This window comes from Chanos chanos, chromosome 12 (genome assembly GCF_902362185.1).
Source record: "Chanos chanos chromosome 12, fChaCha1.1, whole genome shotgun sequence".
Lineage (NCBI taxonomy): Eukaryota > Metazoa > Chordata > Actinopteri > Gonorynchiformes > Chanidae > Chanos > Chanos chanos.
Genome location: NC_044506.1, coordinates 16,631,646 through 16,654,450, shown reverse-complemented (window position 1 = coordinate 16,654,450; position 22,805 = coordinate 16,631,646). Strand labels below are relative to the sequence as shown.

Below are 22,805 nucleotides of genomic sequence, written 5' to 3'. Positions count from 1 at the left end.
CACACCACAAACAACAAACACACCTTTGTTTTCTTTGGAGCCGAATTCGGTTATCTGTGATGCAACAAGCATGAAATAAATGAAAGAAATCGGGAATTGACCCCAAACGTTTCATCAAATTCATCGCCACTGCTTTTTCTCCGTAATCCTGCCAGTTTAATTGCATGGAAAATTCCTCTGCAGAAACAGCAGTTCAGAGACATTGAAATTAAATACATGTCAGGTGAATGGGGCTTTTAGCTGAATTGTACTGTGGTATTGTATGCATATGTTTATTAGGATTCGTAGTGCACCAACCCCTCAGTGACTCTGCATTGGTTATTCTGCTGCATTTCAGTTTGTCGTTAGTTACAGGTCCCCTCACATCCAGTATTTCTGCTGAAACCACATGGGTTGCCAGACCTCTGGGGTTTTTATTAATACCTGAAAGTCTCTGCTCACAAAGCAGCTCTGAGCAGGACTGTAACAATGACAACATGAAAATATGCAGTTTGGCATATGCATCTAACTGTAGGACAAAAACAATGAGAGTGTATCTTGTGTGAAAAAAAAAAGAAAAAAAAAAAGTTGTTTTAATCTCACTGGTGTGAAGTCAGATATTATCCTGGTACATTCCAAGTCTCATTAAGAGCATAAACAGTTTTTAAAAGGTCACCGGTGACCTTTATTTATGCTGTAAGTAAATGACGTCTGTGTGTGTGTGTGTGTGTGTGTGTGTTCGCTCTGTTTTAGATAACCACACTGATCAACCACAAAGACAAGCTGAAGAAGACCGAGAGGACCCTGCAGGCCATCCGCAGGGTCGGGCAGGCGGTCAGCGTTGCCGTGGGACGCTTCGTCGCCGTCGGAGAGGCCATCGCTCTGGAGAACGAAGATCTGAAAGAGGAGATGAATTTAGCCTGCTTTGAGGCTAGAAGAGCGGGTCGGGTTTTCGCTCCTTCCATCACTCCCATTCTGTTCATATTGTTTACATTTCCACCTAAATTAGAAGCGATTCCGTAGCGAAGAGTCTGCTCTAGAGTTCACACGAGAGCTTTGCAGTGGGGTGCAACAAAGGGTGTCCTCACGACTCGAAATGTACTCCCTTTTTTCTGGGTCTGAGAGCCAGCATTAGCCTAGGCTGTCATTTTTAGATGAGCCTTTGTGTGTTTGTATGTAATAGCTGCAGTTTCGTCCCTATTGTGCGAGCCACTTTAAACCTTTCTCGCTGACAAGCTGAACTAAAAATACCTCCCAAGCATTAGCCTCTGTATCTCCAACTCCCAATAACGTGGCTCTGTTTGCTTTGAAAGGAACCAACACGCTCTGTGGGAGGGGTAAGCTCCTTGGATGTATTGTCGCCAGATGGAAATTCAGTCATTGAAAAAGCGTTTAAATATTCTGATATGTAGAATTTAATTAGTCATGGAAATTATATTGATATTCCGCTCTCATATTTATTGTCAAATTTATTGCCTAACATCGATTTTAGCCTATTTGAATTCTTCAAGTCTGGAAGCTTTGATTTGAGTTCTCTGCGTAGGTTAATTAAGGTACTGTTTGTTATTCCTCACAGCACTGCTAATCAATGTCTCTGCCAATCATTGAAGTTTACTTCAATTTTTAAAACCAGAGATGGAGTCAGCGGAAGGCTATGTGGTGCTCCAGTCTGCAGACGGCTATGTTTAGCTCTCTGAGTTAAACTTTGACCAATTCCTTCTACCTTCTCACTCATATTTGCTGTGAAGTTGTCTGCACATCTGTAGCAATTCACCATAAATGACTCTAGATTGACTGGTCTCCCTCGTTGCTCTCTAAAGCAGTACACAGAGAGTAAGAGAGAGAGAGTGAGAGAGAGAGAGAGAGAGAGAGAGAGAGAGAGAGGTGGAGAGAGACAGACAGAGAGAGAGAGAGAGAGGTGGAGAGAGAGTCCTGCCATAACAGTGGGATTAAATTGTGGTCAGTCATCATGCTCCTCACTGAGCTGCATTTCCTAGCACTGGATTTAATCTGACGACCCATTAGGCTGTTTGGTGAGGTAAAACGGCCCCAAAAGATTAAGTCAGTCAAAACCGGACAGGTGGGACATCAACCCCCCTCCTCCACAACTCCCCCCCACCCCGAAAAAAGTTACTGCCTGTGAAGAAAAGGTTCTATCAGAAGCTTCCCCAGTACCTCCAGCAATGTTTGGAAACACTGCTTTGTGAGTGAATTCATTGCCACTTTCTTCAGAGTATGCAACCGAGAGTATGGGACCTTTTTCTCCAGGATGTTTTGGGACAGGTTGAGGCAATTGTGGTAAGGAAAAGAAGCAGACCTTTTAAAATGAAAAGGTGAAAAGGGCAAAAAAGAGAGGGGTGGACTCCCCATCTTCCTCTGTGGGTACCCTGAGGCATGGGTTATCCTCCTGCACCTCCCCTAAACGCATTCGGTCTAATGAATTAGGTAAGGACAGGTGATTATATTACTCTAATTTGCCTGTCTTCATCATCCCCGAGAGATGAAGATGGGATGTTGTGCAAATCAATCTGATTGGCTAGACTGATCCAAACAAATCAGAACTGTCTGTTTGCTTGAAGGAATAGTTCATTCTGTTTTTTAAGAAAAAGATGCTGTTGGAGATCCAGGTAGGGGTAGATTTTAACTTCCAGTAATCCACTGATAGTACCCTTGGTTCAGATGCTTATTGGAGCGTGTTGGAAATCAGCGCTTGAAAGGATGATGCGTTAATACATAGTCTCCCGTCTTCCGTCCTGAAACAAGTTTAGTCCTTTTTCATCTTCAAAGTGACGAGGAGATAAAGAAGTTTGAGATTCTCAGCGAATCGTTCCTTTAAAGGGCTTTGGCGCTCGATTCTCTGAGTTAACGCTCAGGTGCGCGTTCTCCGAAACAAAGACATCAGGGAGCTGTCTTTTCGAAAGCAGTCAAAACTTCGCTGGAGGAACTTACCGCAAGTGCCAGCTGTTCCAAACCCAGCCTGGGGCCCTCGCTCTCTCGCACTGCCGTCGAGAGAGAGAGAGAGAGAGAGAGAGAGAGAGAGAGAGATTTAGCGCTAAGTCTCCACAAAGGCCGTTCTTCAAAGTCAGGAAAGGCATTGAAGTGGAACAATGATCTCATCCTCCCTTTGAAACGTGGGATTGTTTTGAGATGGAAAGCTCAATGATAATTAAGAGAGGGGAATGTGCGAGGAAGAGGTGTCAGGCCAAGCCAGAGGAAGAAGTTAATGGTAACATGTATTGGCAGAATGTTTTTTGGCCTACAGTTTGAACCGACTTTTTCGTGCAAGTCGGCCTTAAATGTTAAATCCTGCCTGGAGATTCCTGGCAGAGAGCGAATTGTCGGATGCAATCAGAGCATCGATGGAACGGGCGTCAGAGGTGAAAGCCAGTTTAAACGTTGAACAGAAGCGTTGCTTTTTATGGACAGATGTCTTCATCTAACCCTTTCTCTCTCTCTCTCTCTCTCCTCTGGCTTTGTTCCATTGTGTCTCTTTTTTGGTCGTGCTGTTCAGCTCCATGTATCTTTTGTTTTACTTGTTATTTTTCATTTCCTCTTTGGGGGATTTTTTTTTTTTATTTCCTGCTTTTGTTTTTCCGGGGATAGCTGCACTCTGATGAGAACTTGTACGTGAAAACAGCTTTGTCATGCCCCCCCCTACAGCGTGTGCCAACTTGGCCCCGGCAGGAGCCATTGGCTCTGTCAGTCAACCCAGAATAAACCAGCAGTGCCCCAGTGTCTGGGGAGGGTTCTGTGCCCGGCCAGAGGAAGGAATTCCCGCTGGCCAAACTGAATAAATTGTGATAATGTGTGTGTGTGAGGACAGAGGGAAAACTCTTGCTATTAATACACTGCTATTCGATGTAGGTTGCCATCCAGAACTCTGTGGTGTACAGTATTTTCTCCATTGGCAAAACAAGATAGTGAATTTGGGATAATACAACACTAGTCTTGGGTGTCGTCATGGATTTGTGGTAGTGGTATTTTCGTTGATTGTGTGTGTGTGTGTGTGTGTGTGTGTGACTGTCTGTGTGTCTCTGTGTGTGTGTTTCTAATGCCCTCTCCACTGTTGTATGTTTAACACAGGGACAGCCATAGCACAGTTGACGGATGTGTCAGGCCTGGACCAGCTGGAAACTGATGGCCGTAGCACAGTGTTCAGCGACAGGACGGGGATGGTGAAGGCTGCACGTATGCTCCTGTCTTCTGTCACCAAAGTACTGGTTCTGGCCGACCGCATAGTTGTCAAACAGGTCATCAGCTCTCGCAACAAAGTAAGGGTTTACACACACACACACACACACACACACACACACACACCATCATGCCATTTACCTGCATGCTTTGATGGTGCACAGAAGGCCATGCATTCATGGCCAATGGCACGCACATACACACACACACGTTCAGGTACATTCACCCCGGCTCTCAGTCACACACACACACACACACACACACACACACACACAGACCTGCCACAGAGTGGAGTTCTCTGATCTTATCAGCACATGGGCATACAGGAGCACTTAGAGTCCTGTCTCTTTGGAGATAATTGAAGAGAGGCAACACACTTAGCCTGGCAGTGGAGATGCGAGAGCTGTTTTTACCCCTGCGCTGGACTGGAAGAGGAACACTCAGTGTGTGTGTGTGTGTGTGTGTGTGTGTGTGTGTGTGTGTGTGTGTGCTTGTGCTCAGGGTAATCACATCCAGTTAAACCTGCTTGGACAGACAAGGAGCAGAGCAGCTCTCCATTAGAGCTGGGCACAATTGAATTTGTCCCTGTCCTTGCCCGATAACGCCCACCGCTAGCTGGCTAGCCTCAAATAGACCTTACTTTATCTATTTCCTATGCACAGGATTCTGTGCTTGCCTCGGCCAAATTATATACCTCTGTTAAAACTTTCTTTTTTTTCCCCCAAAGTACAAGCACAAAACTTCAACTTTTTGCTGAAGTTCAATTTGAGTCTGTAACCATTCACAAAATAGTTCATGACACAATTACTTTGCAATGTGGAAGATTGTTTATACGGGAAGGATTGGTTCTGTGTATGTAACTGAAAATATATTATGCTGTATACATATGATAATGACTAATGTAATATTCAGTAACAGTTGTGTCACACACACACACACACACACATACACAAACACAAACACAAACAAACACACACATATACATATGCATGTGTTACAATACGCAAACCATTACGTCCTTTATCCGGTTTAAAAACGCGATGAACTGTCACTGATGTACCAGCTACTTCATTTAATATGTAATCATTTGATCATAACTTTGGACTGATTTGACAGAGCGTTATTTTCCAGTTACCATTTAAACGGTCCATCTCAGCTTTGTAAGTGTTCGGTCTTCTGTTCAAATCCCTAGGCAACGTTGTGGACTGAGTTTTATTATGTGTAGAAGCCATTTGTGACAGGTTCGTCACAGTCCTAACCAATCTCAGGGACAGTGTCATAACTTGCGTGCGGCGTCGCGACATGACAGTCGATCAAAAGCGTCTCTGCTCAGCAGCGTTAGGCGGTTAAACAGGAGACCACTGCTACATCTCTTCTGTGTCCTTTGAGTGTGGGGTTTTTTTTTTCTCAAGGGCAGTGCAGGATGGAGAAGAGCCTTGGATTTTGAGAGCTATATTCGGATGCTTTGGAATTAGCGTGTTCAGGAACGCTCTTGGTGTTCAGCCAAGTGCTTTTCACGGCTGAGTCACCGCTCGCATGTGTCCCAGCGCCTTGTGTCTTTGCCGTTTGGAAAACTGTGGTTTTGTGAGTTGACTGCTCATATCCTGTGTGTGTGTGTGTGTGCGTGTGTGTGCGTCTGTGATTGTGTGTCCCGCAGGTGCTAGTAACTCTAGAACAACTGGAATGCGTCAGCACCTTTCAAGAGTTCGTGCAAATCTTCAGCCAGTTCGGTAACGAGATGGTGGAATTCGCACACCTGACGGGAGACCGGCAGAACGTGAGCCCCGACACATCCGACCACCCCCCCCCCCCCCCCTTGCCCCCACCACCCCCCTCTCCCTCCACTGCTCTCACCCAGAACGGAAACCTTCCATCCCTCACACACCCTCCAAAGTCTATTGACTGTAACCCTGCAGCAGATAATACTGGACTGATAAGACAGTGTCCCATATCAGAGACTTGAGTTCCGTTTGCTCTCCCGTTCTTAAGTACTACTCAGAAACAAAGGAATTTCCAGATTCTTCTCTAAGGATGCCATTTTGTTGGCAGTAACTGTTGCCCTATGGCTGCGATAACAGCGGTCGTGACATTCTTGCATTCTTAGCCCTCGAAATGATTGTTTTTGCACGTTTGTTTTTGTTTTCCTCCCCTCAGTGTGCGGTGCATAGACTCGTGTTACGCGGAGAAGTAATGGAAGCAGAGAATACTATTTGTAGTCCCAGAGAGCGTCTCTGCGCTCCCTGTGCTTTTTTACAAACACATCATGGCTCTGTCACTATCACTGCAGAGGCTCACAACACCTCACCCCCACCCCCCAACTCACCCCACCCCCCAACTCACCCCCACCCCCCTCCTCCCTCTGTGAATCGTCAGGCTCCATCTATTCAGGCGCATGCAGGAGGAAATATAATAAGAGATAATCACATCTGCTTTGTAATCCGTGGCTGTTAGCCAGGGGAGGAACTCTGCCTCTCTCCCCTCTCTCTCTCTCTCTCTCCCTCTCTCTCTCTCTCTCTCCCTCTCTCTCCCCCTCTCCCTCTCTCTCTCCTTCTCTCTCTCTCTCCCTCATCACAAAGATTTCCGTCAGTTTCCAAATCCCTTCGGCACGACTCCCCTGCCGCACGCTCAAGAGCAAACGTCCCACTGTTACAGCGCTGTTGAGTCATATCTCAATGCTCATTCTCAATGACTGCAGGAGTGACTGGGCTCACTCCTATCTGCCCCAGACGATACCAAACTTTCTCTTAGTCTGTCTCCGACAGCAGGTCCCTCCCACTGATAAATCAGACTTTGGGCCCCGTCTTTCTCTGTGGGCTGTTAAGTACCCTTCTGCCTGGAAGTTAGCTGTCACAGGCCTTTAGTTGTCACGCCGTAGTGGAAAGTTTAGCAAAAGTTTCGGTTCCTAATGAGAGACGGGAATTAAAACTGACTGACTCCCAAACCATTTACGACATTTCATCGCTTGTTTTAAACTGTGCTTGCCAAACATGTACTTAATAAATATTCTGAATAGTGCGTCGACAGGATAAACTTTGCAATGGTTAAGGGAAGCATTACCCAGGAGCTCTTAAGAGTACCGTTTCAAAGCCCTGTGTCATTTGAGGCTGCGTCTGTGAGCCGTCTGCTCTCTGTCACTGTCCTCTAACTCTAAAGACGTCCTTTTCTTTCTTAGGATCTGAAGGATGAGAAGAAAAAGGCTCGCATGGCTGCGGCCCGCGCCGTCCTGGAAAAATGTACCATGATGCTCCTCACTGCGTCCAAGGTCAGTGCAGAACGTGAGAGCATGCCATCTGGTGTCAGATTAAAACACTATCACGACGTTGATTCGTAAAACATCTCTTACGTTCTGTGTACTTTATTTGCACAGATATCTGACCTGAAACCTTTGGGTAGAATTTCTCATCAAGTTGTCCATTCCCCAAAACAACAGTAATGTTTTTTTTTTTCAGTGAAACTAGCAGATATGTTTGAATAGATAAGCTCTGTTTTTGCTGAGTACTCTGTCTGTTGCAAACAAGTGTCCGCTGTTTTTGCTGGTACTAAGCAAATTCTCACATCTGTTTTATGCTACAGTGAATAATTATCCGACATTGTCAGAATTTATTTCTTGTTGCTTATGCGGTAACCTTGTAATTACTCAGCCGTAATTACTACTTTGTTTGGTGTGTTTTGAACATCGTCACACCCACAGACTTGTCTGAGACACCCAGACTGCGAGTCGGCGCGGATCAACAAGGACGCCGTGTTTCATCGCATGCGTTGCGCCCTGGACCAAGTCATCGAGATCGTGACGGACGCTCGGCCGAGCGGGGAGGCGAAAGCGCTGCCCGATAGCATCTACGCTGGGATCAAGGACTTCAAGGTGCCGCTTTAACACCTGAACACTGAACAAACGATTCCAGTACAGATTAATTAAAGCAAGTGCTCCATTTTTTTAAAAATGTCAGCAAGAAAATAAAATCAGTCATGCAGCAAGTGACTGATCAATGTTTTTCCTTTTTCTCTAATAACAAACGTGGAGAATTGAAGTAGATCTCCCCTTTTCTTTCTAGGTCAAGTAGAACTGCAATATTTTATTTTGTTGAACGGAGATCCGAGCCTCCGGGGAGTTAGTCACAAAATTATGTGGAAGTTTTTTGTTTTGCTTGTAAAGCCATTTGTGAGAATTTTCTCATTTAAAAAAATGGCAGTTTTGTAGGAAAAATGGTAAAAAATGAAATAAAAGACATTTATATAAAAAAAAAAAAAAGCCTTTGTTTTGTTGCCGTGGGGATGTGCGTTGATGACGGGACAAGTGTACTTGATTACTGGGAGGTCACATGGAGGTGTTTCTGACTGCTGTTTCTCTGTTGGGGGTGTTTTTTGGTGTGGTTTCACAGGGTAAGGTGGAGGGTCTGAGAGAGTCTCTATGCTGTGTGAGTCCTGAGGCTCTGGTCGCTCAGCTGGGTGCGCTGGTGGAGCAGACGGAAGATTTCACTGACTCAGCCTACACCAGCCACGAGCAGAGAGAGAGCATCCTACAGCTCTGCCACCTCACACGCCAAGAAACACAGCAACTCATCTGCACCTGGACCCAGGCTGTAAGACACACACACACACACACACACACACACACACATACACATGCATGCATACACACGCGCACAAATGACCACACATACACATATAATCACAGACACATACACATACAAACACACATAATCACACACACACACACAAACACATACAGACAGAGACACACACACACACACACGCATATGCATACACACGCGCACAAATGACCACACATACACATATAATCACAGACACACACATGCACAAATGACCACACATACACATATAACCACAGACACATACACATACAAACACACATAATCACACACACACATAACGACACACACACACACGTGCACAAATGACCACACATACACATATAACCACAGACACATACACATACAAACACGCATAATCACACACACACATAACGACACACGCACACACATACTCACACACACGCACACACACACAAACACAAACATGCACACGCTCACATATAACCACACATACACATACAAACACGCATAATCACACACACATACACACACGCGCGCGAACACACATGCACACGCTCACATATGACCACACATACACATATAACCACAGACACATGCACATACAAACACACATAATCACACACACACATAATGGCACACACACATGGGCGCACACACACACACACACACACACACACATATACATAAAAGACAAATGCACTCCATGCTTTTACTGTGTTGTTGTCCTACATGACTTTCTGAATGTCCTTTTCTCTCATACACGTCCCTGAGCTCACCAACCCACATACTGCCTCTATGCTTCACAGTGAATACAAAACAAACCCTATACATTCCCATTCAACAGCCTTTCCCTGTAGGTGCTCACACATTCATGACAGTGCCCTGAATAGTTATTCCCTGACATCAGCATTGTAATACTCATGCCTCTCTCCTATTGTGTGATAGCACATCCTCAAAAGAATCTGGTCGGCTTTGACTAGATGACACAGATGGCACTGGCTTTGTCTAGCTTGTAAATACTAAGGCCTTGATTTCTTTATTCACAGACAAAGTCCGTTTATATTAGTAGATATGTACAGAATATACAGAGAACTCTTGTCATATGGAAGATGTCTGGGTGAAACAGTTTTGGATACTATGGAAAAAATTATATATTTTTTTTAGTCTTGTTTTTACCTTCTGTACCATAGCTGTTTGTTATCTGAACATTGTTGCATGTTCAGATAACAAAAAGATTGTTGCATATATATATGTATGTGTATATATATATGTATGTGTATATATATATCTCCTTGGAATGTTCTCTGTGCACTTTTCTAGTCACACTATGATTTCTGTAAGTAAAACCTACGGTAAAGGAGAAGTTGAAACACTGGTGATGCTGTCGGCATAACGTTGTTTTGACATCCTGCAGTGATCGTGTCTGATAGGACTCCCTCCCTCCCTCCCTCCCTCCCTGTCTCCTTAGCCTCAGAAACCGTCAGGGAGAGACTGTCATGTTTTACAAAGTGCATCTTTGGGGCTGCCGTTAGCACACTGACACAAACACATTTTTTTTTTTTTTTATATTTTGGTTTTAATCTGTTCTAGTATCGGTTGAAAATTGATAGGGTGGTTCTGTCCTCTGAGGAGATGGGGCCATATCTTGGCAGGAGGCATCTTTTGTTGTGCTAGGGTGGTGACTGCTGCCTCTCTCTCTCTTTCTCTCTCTCTCTCTCGCTCTCTCTTTGTTATGTCTTTCTGTCTGTCCTTCTCATTCTCTCTCTCTCTCTCTCTCTCTCTCTCTCTGTTTATCCCTCGCTGTCTCTTCACTTCTTCCTCTGTTTCCTTCAGCAGCAGTCTCTCAAAGCCAAAGAAGCTACAGAGGAAATGGAGTTGTCCATCCTTAAAACGTGTCAGAGCATCGGCGAGCTCAGGCGAGAGGTGAGGCTCCTGTCAGAGCTCTAACGAGATTCTTTGGCCCCAAAAGACAAGACCGGGGGCCTAAACAGCAAGCTTTGTTAAGGCAGCTGCCATCCATCTCATGTAATCATTCTTCTGTCTCCTCCTCCTCCTCCTCCTCCTCCTTCTCCTAACTCCTTTTTCATTCTTACCCACTCCTCCCTTTTCTCACCTTCTCTTTCTTCCTCTACCCTTGTCCTCTGCCTTCTCACTATCTGCACTTTATCCCACTTTCTATTGTCTGCTTCTACGCCCCCCCCTCCCCCCCCCCCCGCCCCCAACCCCCATTCCATCCACCTTCTTTTGTTTCTCCTTTTTTCCTCTCTGTTTTTGTTCAACCTCTCCCTCCCCTTCCATCCAACCTCAGCTGCATAAGGTAGCTGTGGGTAGAGCCGGCGACCTGCTGAAGCTGCAGTCGGACCACCTGGCCCTGCAGGCCCTGAAGGCCGCCGGAGGGGAGGGCAACCTGGAGGCTGTGGCTGAGTATGCACGTACTCTGACGGAGCAGAGGGAACAGCTGGTAGAGGTGAGGAGGACAAACAGGAGCTCGAGGGGGGGGGAGGGGGGGATAACAGAGGAGAGGCGGTACTGCTTCAGCTGTCGTACGCCAGAGATATTGAGTCTGATGTCTCTGAACTTAAACTTGGTGCCATAGACACCGCTGTAGGGAACAGACAACAAACAACAAACAACAACAACAACTACTGTGAATTGTGGGACTATGTAATATTCATTTATGCATATGGTGGTGAAGGAATTGTAGTGGTTGTAATATTCAGCTGGTGGCAGTATCAACGTTACAAAAACCCACAAAGTACAAGTAAATGTACATCAGCACCTGCTCAAACTAGTTATACATTTGAGATTCTAATTCAGAGGGAAATCCAGAGAAGAAAGCTCTTCTGAAAAAGCTTTTGAATTATTAATCAAGACATATCGAGAAAAAAGGACTAAATTAGTCCAAGTACAGAGCCCCTCTTCAGTTTGTTCCCAAAGTGAGGGGAATGTCTGTTGCCTGAGGCCGAAACACAAGGTGCTCTTGGGATTCTCGTCTTTTTGGGAGTTCAAAGAAAGAATCACCGAGGACATATTTCTCCTTCATCTTCTTTTAAACTGAAGGACGTGCGATTTGGTGTCTTGTTCTACAACAGAACTTCTACTTTATCTCCAGAGTCATTTTTTCCCCCCACCAATACAAGCACTCTCCGTCATGTCAAATCTCTTCTGTCTGGTTCCAGACTTGTCGGCTCCTTTGTCACGTATCGGGGACGGAGCCGCTGGAAATCACGTGCATACACGCTGAAGAAACCTTCCACATCATTGGTCCACAGGTGAAAGACTCCAATAACTTTTATCATCCCCGCCTCATAATAACATTATTACACTCTTTCTTATTTGCACTGTGTGTAGTTGCCACGCAACCTATGATGTAAACATCATTTAATAACCTGTAATTACATATAATTATTATGTGAACGTATTTGCCCCTTCACTCAGCCCGTGATCCCAAATACCTCAGCGAACTCGACGTTTTGTTTTTACGTGGTTGTTTAACGATACATATTTAGGACACGGTTAACCTTCCTCGGTCGTAATAACCGCTATCAAGCTTCCTCGTCTGTATAATGGGCTGTTTTCCAAGCAGGAATGTTTTTTTTTTTTTTGTAATTACGTTCGGTCGCATGCTCCATTGATGCTCCTCATTATGTACTGATGGCAAATGTGGGGTGCTTTACACTGCTACTAACTCTCCTCACATCATCTGCCAATAATGAAGCAACCCAAAGGTCAGTCTGTCAATACAAGCGCCGTGGGGCTGCGTTACTGTTTTAGGAGCGTGGGTTAATAACTCCGCCAATGAATAATTGAAGAAAGCTTCTGGGTAATTACCTTCCGAGCCTGCTCTGTCCGCCTGCGGGGACGGACTCTGGCTCTGTCCACTATGGGTTTGTCTGTTGCGTATCATTATTACTTTTGAATTTGTTCAGTTTGAAGTTTAGTGTGCCCGTACTAAAGAGAGCGTGTTTAGGTATCTGATGTCTTGGTAGTTTCGTGCGGACACGCTGAAGAGTTGCCGAATGCCGCTGGACAGAGTAGAAGAAAAAGAGTGTTTCCGTCACTTTAGTTACTTTCTGCTGTCGACGAAGCACGGGCAAGTTTCACCCAATAATCTTAACTTTAAGGTGTCGAATCCAACCTATTCACTAAGCTCTCACCTTTTGTACTCCGCGTCGCTCTTATATCTTTTGACCTAAGATGCTCTCTCTCAAATGCCAGAGAGGACTCAAAAGAATGAACTGCTACAAAGACTTTGATCGTGATTGTAATTTTCCGTTCGGCGGTCTAACCCTTGACTCTTCCGCGCAGATCATCTCGGCGGCCCAGACGCTGGCCCTCCACCCCAGCAGTAAGATAGCCAAAGAGAACCTGGACGTGTTCTCTGAGGCCTGGGAATCCCAGCTCTGCGACATGGCTGTGCTGCTGAAGGAGATCAACGACGTTTTCGAGGGTCGCAGAGGTAAGAATCTCCGTTTCCGCCGACGCATCCGCGTCCTAACGCTTACAGCTCTCCTGCCTCAACGCCCCCAACATCTCCAGGCTGTTTCCCCCATATCTGTGATCAAAGCAGTGATATGGAGTCACCTAAAACAACACCATATGTCTGTGTCTGACCAGAACTGCACAGAGCCGCTACATGTTTACAGTTCTTCAATTTCGTTGAAAACACCAAAGAGCCTTTTGTCTCCTAATCTTCATCGCTTCTGTCTGTTTGTTCGGGACGGTCTTACCCTGGTTGAGCCAGTTTATCACCAGTCATATGGCCGACTTTATTTTAAACGGCTATCAATAAGAGTGCTTTACAGGTTCGCAAATAAGATTTTATGGTAGGTCTCACAGGCAGAACAATGATAGCAGTCATTCTTAAAAGGTTGTTTTCCCTCATGGCTAGATCTCTGTCATCTCTAAACCCTGGGCTTTGGCACTCTATGACATTTACAGAGTTGAAGCCACACATCTCTCTTGTGTAGTAATTGAATAGAGAAGGAATAGATCTACAGTACTCCGGCAGAAAGTATAAAGACTTAGTGCAGCCCTCTGGAGGACTGTGTGTGTGTGTGTGTGTGTGTGTGTGTGTGTGTGTGTGTGTTTGCATGTGTGTATGTGTGTTCAACTGTAGTAATTCATCTGTGTTTGGACAAGCTGGTCTAGGAGGATCTTTTCAAGTGTGGCTGGCTTTCCAAACCACTAAACACTTCAGAAAATGGATTGACTTTTCTTCCCCTTTTTTACAACTACACCCAAGATGCTCCTTTTATATGGCAGTGACATTTGTCAACACAGATAAACAAGAGAACCAAGAACATGTCTTCTGGAAGAAAATCTTTTGGGAATACGCTTTCTGAAGGCAGAAATTTTTCTTTCTTCTTTACTTTTGTATCGAGGGCAGCTCTCCCAAATAACACTAAATTGTTCCCTTTGACTTTCTTACTGACATTCTAATGCTTAGTCTGTATACAAATGATTTAAAATGTAACTTTGTTTTGTTAGGTGATAAAAGAACATACTTATCTCTACCCAGACCAGGGGTGAGTAACCTGGAATTGAAATCGTTTGATCTTTTTTTATGAACAAACATTTTAGTGTTGTTATGTCATCAAGCTACAGTTAGTATGTTCTGACTGTAATTGCTGTTTTCACAGAAACATTTAACCAACCTGAAGACTGCAAAAGCTGCTAAACTCGACGCTGAGGTACGACGAGGTCTTTGATGAAAAAAAACATAAAACATCGCTTCATGTCTCACCCACCCACACACACTCCACAAACGGGAGAGTTCATGTTTTTACAACATAAATTAGGTGTGACAAGCTGTGTTTTGTTCCCCTGTATCATTATCAACGTTCGTTCCTGTAAACGAGGAACTCTGACATAGACATTTAAACCAGCTGTGTTATTCTGCCACGTCTGTATTCAGGAGCAGACCACGATAGCTAAGCTTGGTTTAGAGCTGCGTCTGCTCACGTCCGACGTGGACTCGGAGCTGGAGAGGTGGGAGGACCAGGACCACGAGATTGTTCGTCAGAGCCAGAGCATGTCCAGCATGGCTTACTCCATGTACCTCTTTACCAGGTACTGACTCCAGATCAGTGTTTTACACCACTGCTGCAAACTTGTGATGTAACGTAATGTAACTTCAGGGTTTCATCAAATTCATCAGTCTTTTAGATCACAGGCTTGTGGAACTGGCCTAGAAAGTTATACTGGACTGCACGGAAAGTGCAGCCAAAGCACTTTATGTTTCAAACCGAACTTTACAAAGAATACCAAGTACCAAAGAAAAGCAATGCAGAAAAGTTAATGTTGTATTTTACCGTTTGCTTCGATTTATCATCGTTGTCACTTGCATGGATGTAGTGAGACTGTTTCATTTCTTTTCTTTTTTTGTTCTTTTCTTTCTTTTCCGTACCTTTTTGTCCGTTTGTAATTAAGGGGGGAGGGCCTACTGAAGACAACGCTGGATTTATTCCACCAAGCTGAGGTATGCCACATTCAAGACTCATCTCTGCCTCTGCTTTCCCTCATACATTTTTTAATTGGATCTGTCAAAGCCGTCATTAAGAGCAATGAAGTTTCATACAAAGACGGATCGATATGTTATTAAAAGAGCGGGCTGTCGTTCATCTGCCGAGATGGTGAGTCTCTTCGCCGGGCATTCGCTCCGCTTCGTGGTCGTCTGCCCCGGGAAGACGGAGACGGTGGGGGAAAAAGTGCTGATTGGGCAGCGTGTCCGTCAATCAGCCGGGCACTGGCCTCCAACCGGTGGTGTGACCTTCTGTTTAGCAGCACCTTCCCTGACAGAAAGATCCCTGCTTTACCACACAACAAAGAGCTGCTGTTAACCTAGAAAAAAAAGAAACATCTCTCATGAGATATAATGCAGCTTTTTCAGCAGAGCTACTTTCCAGCAAACAAGATTGTTTCTATTGTGTTATTTATTCATGGCTCCGCAATGATCGATCCTGAGGTTGTGGCAGAGAAACTTATTTCATAACTTGTTTTCATAAATGTTTAATGCTGCAATAGAGAGATATGAGTGAAACACATTGATATTTTTAGTAATGCAGCAAATGACTACAGCTTGAAGGGCAGACTGTTATAAACTGATGGTATATGGTTCATGTCCATGGCATTACATTAACAACCATTACAATAACTTACTGCGTATATCACCCCCTAACTGGTGTAGATGGCCTTTGTGTTTCTGAGTGTTTAAAAATATTAAACATGAAACACTATGTGCTGAGAGTTGTCTTCCATTATACTTATAATATGCGGTATGAATTTCCATTTATTGGTGGGGACCTGCTCTGTTGTAATTTTCTGCCTTGTGGTTATCTGCAGGTGCTGTCCGAACAGGGCCTCCATCTGTGTTCTGTTCTTCAAGCCTTCTCCACTCAGGTAACACACCCACTGTGCTTATACACACAGAAAAGTAAAGCAAAGACTCTTCTAGAAGCCCTGCCGAGACCTCCCGTCCCGGGGTTTAATTAGATACCTTTCAGGGGCCCTTAATGACTACCATCCATCTTTAGAGAAAAGTAAAAAGACGCGTGTGCTTATCTGCATTAGCTAACACTGGCTCCAGCTAGAGTCATATGTAATAACTGTGGTTGGCCTCTTACATTAGTATAGCGTATTTGATTAATAGCTTCAGTCAAAACACATTTTTAAAATGTATTTTCCAAACAGAGGAGTGGCTGCACTTTCAAGCGCGGGCACTACATGTAGAGCAATACATCCTTGAGGTTATTACCGTCAATAAAACACATTTGTATGAAATCTCTGAGACCGCTTTTTTTTTTTTTTCCGAGCAAGGACAAAATCATCGGAGAGCCACTTTGGGAAAAGACTGGAAGTAGCCTTCAAAACGTTGATGAATAATTTGTTCACGTGCCTCTTTGTTTTTCACGGAAGTGTGTTCATCCTTAGTCTGCATTCACAGTGCTTTGGAAGACTAATAGCCACGAGTTGTGTGTGTGTGTGTGTGTTGTGCAGTTACTAGATGAAGAAAAAGCACTCATTATACCCGAGATGGAGAAGCTTGCAGGAGCTTGCCAGCAGCTGCAGATCTGTGCAAAGACTCCAGTTCAGGGGAAGAGTGCCACCTTCCAGAAGGTAAACATGGTTTACAATATCACACACCACTTAAAACAACACAGTCAAGCAGAGCTTTATTGAATTGTGTTGGCTCACAGCTGAAACGGATGCATTGTAGACAACGTCTGACTCTGGTATCATTTTCTTTAATGTGGCCAGGTAACAATAAAGAGGCCTCAGAACCTATTTGATGTACGACATCACAAATTAATTTCGGAAATGTATTTTACAGTCGAAAATCCACGTTACCTAAAATGATTCAAGAGCTCTTTGTCCGGCTGGTAACCGATGTCAGAGGCTTAGGGGGGGCCCGTCCCAATTGATTCTCCGTTTGAGATGAATGCAATACAACTGAAGTTCAAACACTGAAATGTCACAGAAAATCTCCTCTAATGTGCTCATTAAAGACATTGACTTTCTTCTCAACATCACTTATCCTGACCAAATGGCATGCTGTCCTGGGTCATCTCTCTGTTTTGATCAAGCAAAGGTCACAGCCAAAGGCCACTAAAGACTCTAAATAGATTTATAGACATTGTGTGTGTGTGTGTGTGTGTGTTTGTGTGTGTGTGTGCTGAGCAGGAACACTGATCTCAGAAAACTAGTTTCTGGAATTTTCTGTGGATGTCTCCTGTGACCCTCTCAAAGCTTTCAGGCATTTTATTTCTATAAAACCATCAGAAAGCCAATTATTTTGGTACCAGCATTCCTAGAAAATCATCTGTCAAAAAAACAACATTACAGCTCGTAACGTCATTGTAGGGTCAACAGGGAGGACACGACTTACATAAAACGTGAATCCGAACAAACAGCCATGATTTCTTTTAAATATACAAGACATTGATTTGTTAAGACAAACTTGTTAAAATAGTGTTTTATTGTTTTGTTTGTCTTATTTAGGTTGACTCTTCCATACAGAGCACCAAAGGCATTATGACAGTCTTGGTCTACCTTCTCCCGGTCTGTAATAAGCTTGTCAGAAAGGTGAGAGACATACAGAGTATCTGTTATAGCAGGGGGACCTTTTTCGACCTCAGTTTACATACGACCAGTAATGAAATGATGAAACAGTATTGGTTCATGAGGCAGTCGTGAAATCAATATTGTTCTATAATAGTTTTGTGGAAGGACACTGTTATGTGTTGTTTCATGTGGTCAGTCATGAAGCAGCTGTACGAGGCACTTAATACAGTTCCAATTCCAACTGTGGCCCTGAAGAGGACATGAGGATGAACCAGAAAAAGCTTCATAAAGTAACACAATATTATAAACTAAATATGAAAATCAGACATATGGGAAATATGTATTCTTTTACGCTAATATAGATATTCTGAGTAATGTTTTTTCTCCCCCTCAGAAACATAGTTGTCATAGTATTGTTTTCATTCTTTGAGTTAAATGACGTCCATATCCGTTGAGAGGAGCTGTGTTGTGTTTTGCAGTCCCTAGCCCTGGGGAATCATGAACTCTACTGAAGCTTTCACAGGGGTTTTTTTTTTAGGCCAGACACTTGTAAGCCTCTCTCAGAAGGGAGAAACTTGGCTGCAGGTTGAATCACCACTCTGACAGTCAATACAGACACACAAAACAAGTCTGTTTTGCCAGGGAAGTCTGTAAACATCAATCTCATCAATATGTATCCAAATAAGGACATCAAGGATCTGGAAAAGTCCTGCATGGCTGGATGGTCCAAGATCTCTCCCAATACGCTCTTTAACCATATTAAACATAAGGGGAGAAAAGCAGTGTTTTTACTCTCCTTAACTGTGCTGAGTACTGAAAACGGGCTCAATTTCAAGTTATACTTCACATTTTGGAAGCTTATAAAATATTTTAATAGTAATGTTATTAGTTCTTCACAGACTTTTTAAAATTCATTTTTCCATACATTGTAACTAATGTTTGAGTCGACTGTAATGTGTCAAGTGGCCAGACATTTCTCATTTTGTTAGATCAACGTATTATTACAATGCATTTCAATATCAGGCAATAAAATACAAACATTTTGTGGAATTTCAGAGGGCATTATATCTGGCTCGGACATTAAATAAGCAGGTAACATTTAGATGTGACTCAGTGTCTTTTTCATGATGCTAACAGAGAATCCACTGTGTGACCTTTGATCCTTATGCCTACAGTACAGATCAGAGCGTAGCAGTCAGGGTTCGCCGCAGAACTGGAGAGAGAGGCAGCTGTCTACTCCAGTGAAAGAGGACGCCCTGAACGGCAAGAGCTCCAATGGGTTTGGGGTCAAATCCTTGGAACAGCACATGGCTAACCTCACCTTTCTGGAGAGCAAGTAGCCCAGAGTACCTCTGACCTACCCCTCCCATGAAGATCTCTCTACCTGTGCCCTTTTGGAGGGCAATACACACACACACACACACACACACACACACACAGGGTGTTACCGTGGACTTGCTCACCATGTGCTTCTGTCTTTGCTTATGCTCATTCGCTATGTGATGTACTGTTAGCTTTTAGCATTAGCATACCAGTCTATTTCTAATGTTTATGTCATAAAAAAAATTGCCAGTGCTCATTTCAAGCCAAGTTGTTCTTCTCTATGTATGTTGACTATCTGGTGGACATGTCACCTTTAAAATGTATCTCTCAATACATGTATTTCTTAGGGTTGATTTTTTTTATTTTTTATTCTACCAAATTCCATCACCCTCTATGAGTAGTCTACGTTACCATGCAAATGAATGCCATGCTAAATGTTTCAAACCAGCACACACACACACACACACACACACACACACCACATACACTGTATTTCATGTATCTGCCTCATTTTAAAAAATGATGCCAAATACGCTCACTGTTTAAATGATCGTTTCATTACACTGTGGCTTGCTAACGGATCGCAGTATCAAGCAACAGGGCACCACAATCGGACATCATTATGAGTAATTGCTTTTTTTTAAAGTCTACACAATCATTGTATTCAAAAGAGTATGAGAAGTGTGCTTTTGGTGACACAATTCTGAAGGAAATGACCCTAGTGGAAACAGTCAAAATGAGCTGTGCCTTCAAGCAGGCGAATCGGTTCCGTTTTTGTGTGTTGTACCATGGGTGACTGCCTTGTGATATGGACTGCCTTGTAGGTCACTGTGATATGTATTGTTACTTGAAACAGCAGAGCTCTTGATTTGGTACGTTAACTCAAATGGTTAGAATGAAGACTGACATCTCAGAAAATCTCCCAATTTCGACTGCAGTGTACTTGGAGCAACAAATTGCCATGGTTTTCTCTCGCGCCCGCATACCGCAATGACGACTCGCCTCGAGAACGTTTAATCTGTTGAGCGGCGAGTTGCACGTCGCCTTGTTGCGCTGTTATTTTGTTTGCTAAGTTGAATTTCATTCACAAATTGACCATTCACAAAACAGACTGAGCACAGACCAAGACTACTGCTTAGACAGGACATTACAGCAAGCACATGCGGCTTCTACCCTGTGTATGGGATATGAAACCATGTTAATCCTCTGTTCTGAGGTACACTGCAGTCCGTTTATAAGCTTTAGAGAGATGATTGAGCAGCTATGTATTTGTGTGAACCTCAGATGAGAGCAACTAGTTTTGGACCATTGATCCTTTCGACAGTTGAATGATTGCTTAACCAAGAAAAAAAAAAATCAAAATATACATTATTTTTCTTAAGAAAATATGGATGATTGTCATTTATTTATGTATTCACAAAAAAATAAATATTTCTGAAGTAAAGCACTGCATATCCAAGATGAGCTAATAAATCCACACACACACACACACACACCCCCCTCACTGAACACTTGTCACCTGTGGACAATATTTGTAATACTGCAGTCTCCTGTCATTCTGAAACTAAATCAAACTTACATCCAAATGAGTGATTTCACACATATTCAGTATCATGCCTTCCTTACTTCCTTAGTCTTCTTGATACATTCAATATTTGGAAATATCAGCTATGAAAATAAAGTTGGGGGGAAAAAAAATCAACAAATAAGGCTGAGGTAAATATTTGCTAGTAACAAAGGGCCAAAACAAAACAGCCTTCAAGTATACACAAAAGAGTCTGAGGATGTTAAACTGAGTATGGTCATTCTCTGACTGTCTCTACAGAATATCCATATGAAGTCATCACAGTGAGAAGAGAGGGAATGAAGAGTCTCTGGCCAATCCTCAGAATGCTGGGATATTATGTATAAAGTTCTGTAAACAGTGACCTCAGCATAGGTCTGGCTGGTGATTGGTCCGTTTAGAAACAACTTCCTCGTACTGTGCTCTGGTCAGAAGGCCCTCAGTTATGCTCTTGCTCTCCTCAAATTTGGGCAGGATGACAGCTATGTATCCTTCAGTGGAAGGCTATAAAGATAAAGACAAACACAATAGACTGTACACTTCTGTACATCTTTTAAAAAACGTTTCTATATTATCCGAATAATCTGGACACTTGTGTAAGATAAAGTTACCTTTTCCAATAAAAGACTTGGCCTCTTTAGTATCGCCTCGTTAACTTCCAGGAGACGACCTCTGATACAGCTGTGCAGGGACATACCAAGCACTAACTGAGGACTCAGCTGAACTACCAAATGAAACAAATAAGAAACTGAGAGAATGTGTCTGAAAGGGCTACAAAACTGCAGGTAGGACTCACCTGAAGACAGTGTATTCCACATCATCTGTGCATGTTATTCTACATAAAGGAGCAAACTCTGTGAGAAACTGACCGCCCTGAAAAGAAAAGTGAAATGTTCTACTCAGTGTACACGTGCAGGACAAAGCTGTATCTCAGTAATTTTGTCAGTGACTGTTGGTTTGTTGTGTGGAGTCCGACAAAACACGGTTACACACCCTCTTTGACTTCCCAGACACTTTGTTTTTAAGGCGACTGCATCCATCGCTGATCTGATAGGTGATATTTTTTATTGTACGTCCGTCCTGAAGAATCGGATGTGATTCAGCAAGTGTGATGACACAAATTCTGTGAAGACACGTTAAAGCCAAAGCTAATGACATCCGTTAAAACTAGCTCATGTGGAAAGAAAGCGAATAAAATAAAACGTTTACTTTCGTACCTGTTAGAATGCTGTAGGATGCAATGATCTTCACATGGTTTACCCTTCATATCTAACAAAAAAAAAAAAAGCAAAACCAAACTCTGAATTGTATCCTCACGAGAGCAAACGTGCAGAAATTGTTACTACGCGACAATATATGCCTACCTTCAATACTGTAAATTTACTAATAATATCAGCAGTGCTATCCGTCTAGCCTCATTTCATAGTGGCAGTAGTTATCATGTAGCCATACTAGTTAACGTACCTAGTTCACTGACATTACCTGTTTTATACCACCGTGTGTAATAGCGATCAATCACAGACGGCGCTTTCTGTGGCATTGTGCCCTCCATGACAACGTCTCCTGTTTGTCAAAAAAGTGATAAACGCAACAAAAATTTCATTACCAGAAACGGCGCTAAACACACTCGCCACAACCTCAGTACTCTAGTGCCGGAAGTAAACTCATGTCACACTGGTCCATTGCTATTTTAAATCCGGCCAGATCAAAATCAGTGTTCAAGTTCAAAAGTTTATTTGTCATATGTAGGTTAACACAGGGTCAACGGTACAATGAAATGTATGAGACGAGAGAAACAGGTCAACTCAGCAATAAGAGCACACTGGAAAGACTAAGATGTGTTCCCCGCTTTATTAATCTTTTTACATTTAATAAAGAGAAGAGGTGTAGGTATGTATTAAGTACGTATTAGTATGCATGAATGAATGGTATGCGTGAGTGAAAGCGTGGCAGTAAGATGAATTACAGCTAGGGGGCTGGAAACTTTCCATTTGGCTTCGCTCAGCTTCATAGCTGTCAGTAAAAAAAATATCGAAGCGATGTAGAGAAACGTTATTCAGTTCGTTTAGGGGACATGTTAGGTGCTTTCACCTGTCATATGATTCAAAAGA

General features: G+C 43.3%; 2 protein-coding genes across 3 annotated transcripts in view; one reads left to right on the top strand and one right to left on the bottom strand.

Annotated features, from left to right (window-relative positions):
- The window catches only part of ctnnal1 (catenin (cadherin-associated protein), alpha-like 1), a 42,436-nt gene extending 21,872 nt beyond the window's left edge, over positions 1-20,564 (top strand). Inside the window, exons 2-19 of one of the 2 annotated variants that reach the window (XM_030788971.1) lie at positions 733-922; positions 4,063-4,250; positions 5,828-5,947; positions 7,343-7,432; positions 7,862-8,032; positions 8,550-8,750; positions 10,581-10,667; positions 11,053-11,211; positions 11,924-12,016; positions 13,053-13,203; positions 14,235-14,272; positions 14,387-14,437; positions 14,662-14,816; positions 15,177-15,225; positions 16,089-16,145; positions 16,743-16,862; positions 17,745-17,828; positions 18,983-20,564. In XM_030788971.1, coding sequence (XP_030644831.1) covers positions 733-922; positions 4,063-4,250; positions 5,828-5,947; positions 7,343-7,432; positions 7,862-8,032; positions 8,550-8,750; positions 10,581-10,667; positions 11,053-11,211; positions 11,924-12,016; positions 13,053-13,203; positions 14,235-14,272; positions 14,387-14,437; positions 14,662-14,816; positions 15,177-15,225; positions 16,089-16,145; positions 16,743-16,862; positions 17,745-17,828; positions 18,983-19,147 — 2,169 coding nt within the window. In that variant the 3' untranslated portion in view covers positions 19,148-20,564. Of the gene's footprint in view, positions 1-732; positions 923-4,062; positions 4,251-5,827; positions 5,948-7,342; positions 7,433-7,861; positions 8,033-8,549; positions 8,751-10,577; positions 10,668-11,052; positions 11,212-11,923; positions 12,017-13,052; positions 13,204-14,234; positions 14,273-14,386; positions 14,438-14,661; positions 14,817-15,176; positions 15,226-16,088; positions 16,146-16,742; positions 16,863-17,744; positions 17,829-18,982 lie in introns of both variants that reach the window. The other variant, XM_030788970.1, reaches the window with a different exon arrangement.
- Positions 20,565-20,625: 61 nt separating this feature from the next.
- On the bottom strand, positions 20,626-22,234 carry abitram (actin binding transcription modulator). Its single transcript, XM_030788532.1, has 6 exons — positions 22,177-22,234; positions 21,912-21,963; positions 21,688-21,817; positions 21,491-21,567; positions 21,306-21,375; positions 20,626-21,198 (listed from the first exon to the last, which is right to left on the bottom strand). Exons 1-6 carry the CDS (start codon positions 22,232-22,234, stop codon positions 21,061-21,063), a joined length of 525 nt encoding a protein of 174 aa, XP_030644392.1. The 3' UTR covers positions 20,626-21,060.
- Between the last annotated feature and the right edge of the window lie 571 nt (positions 22,235-22,805).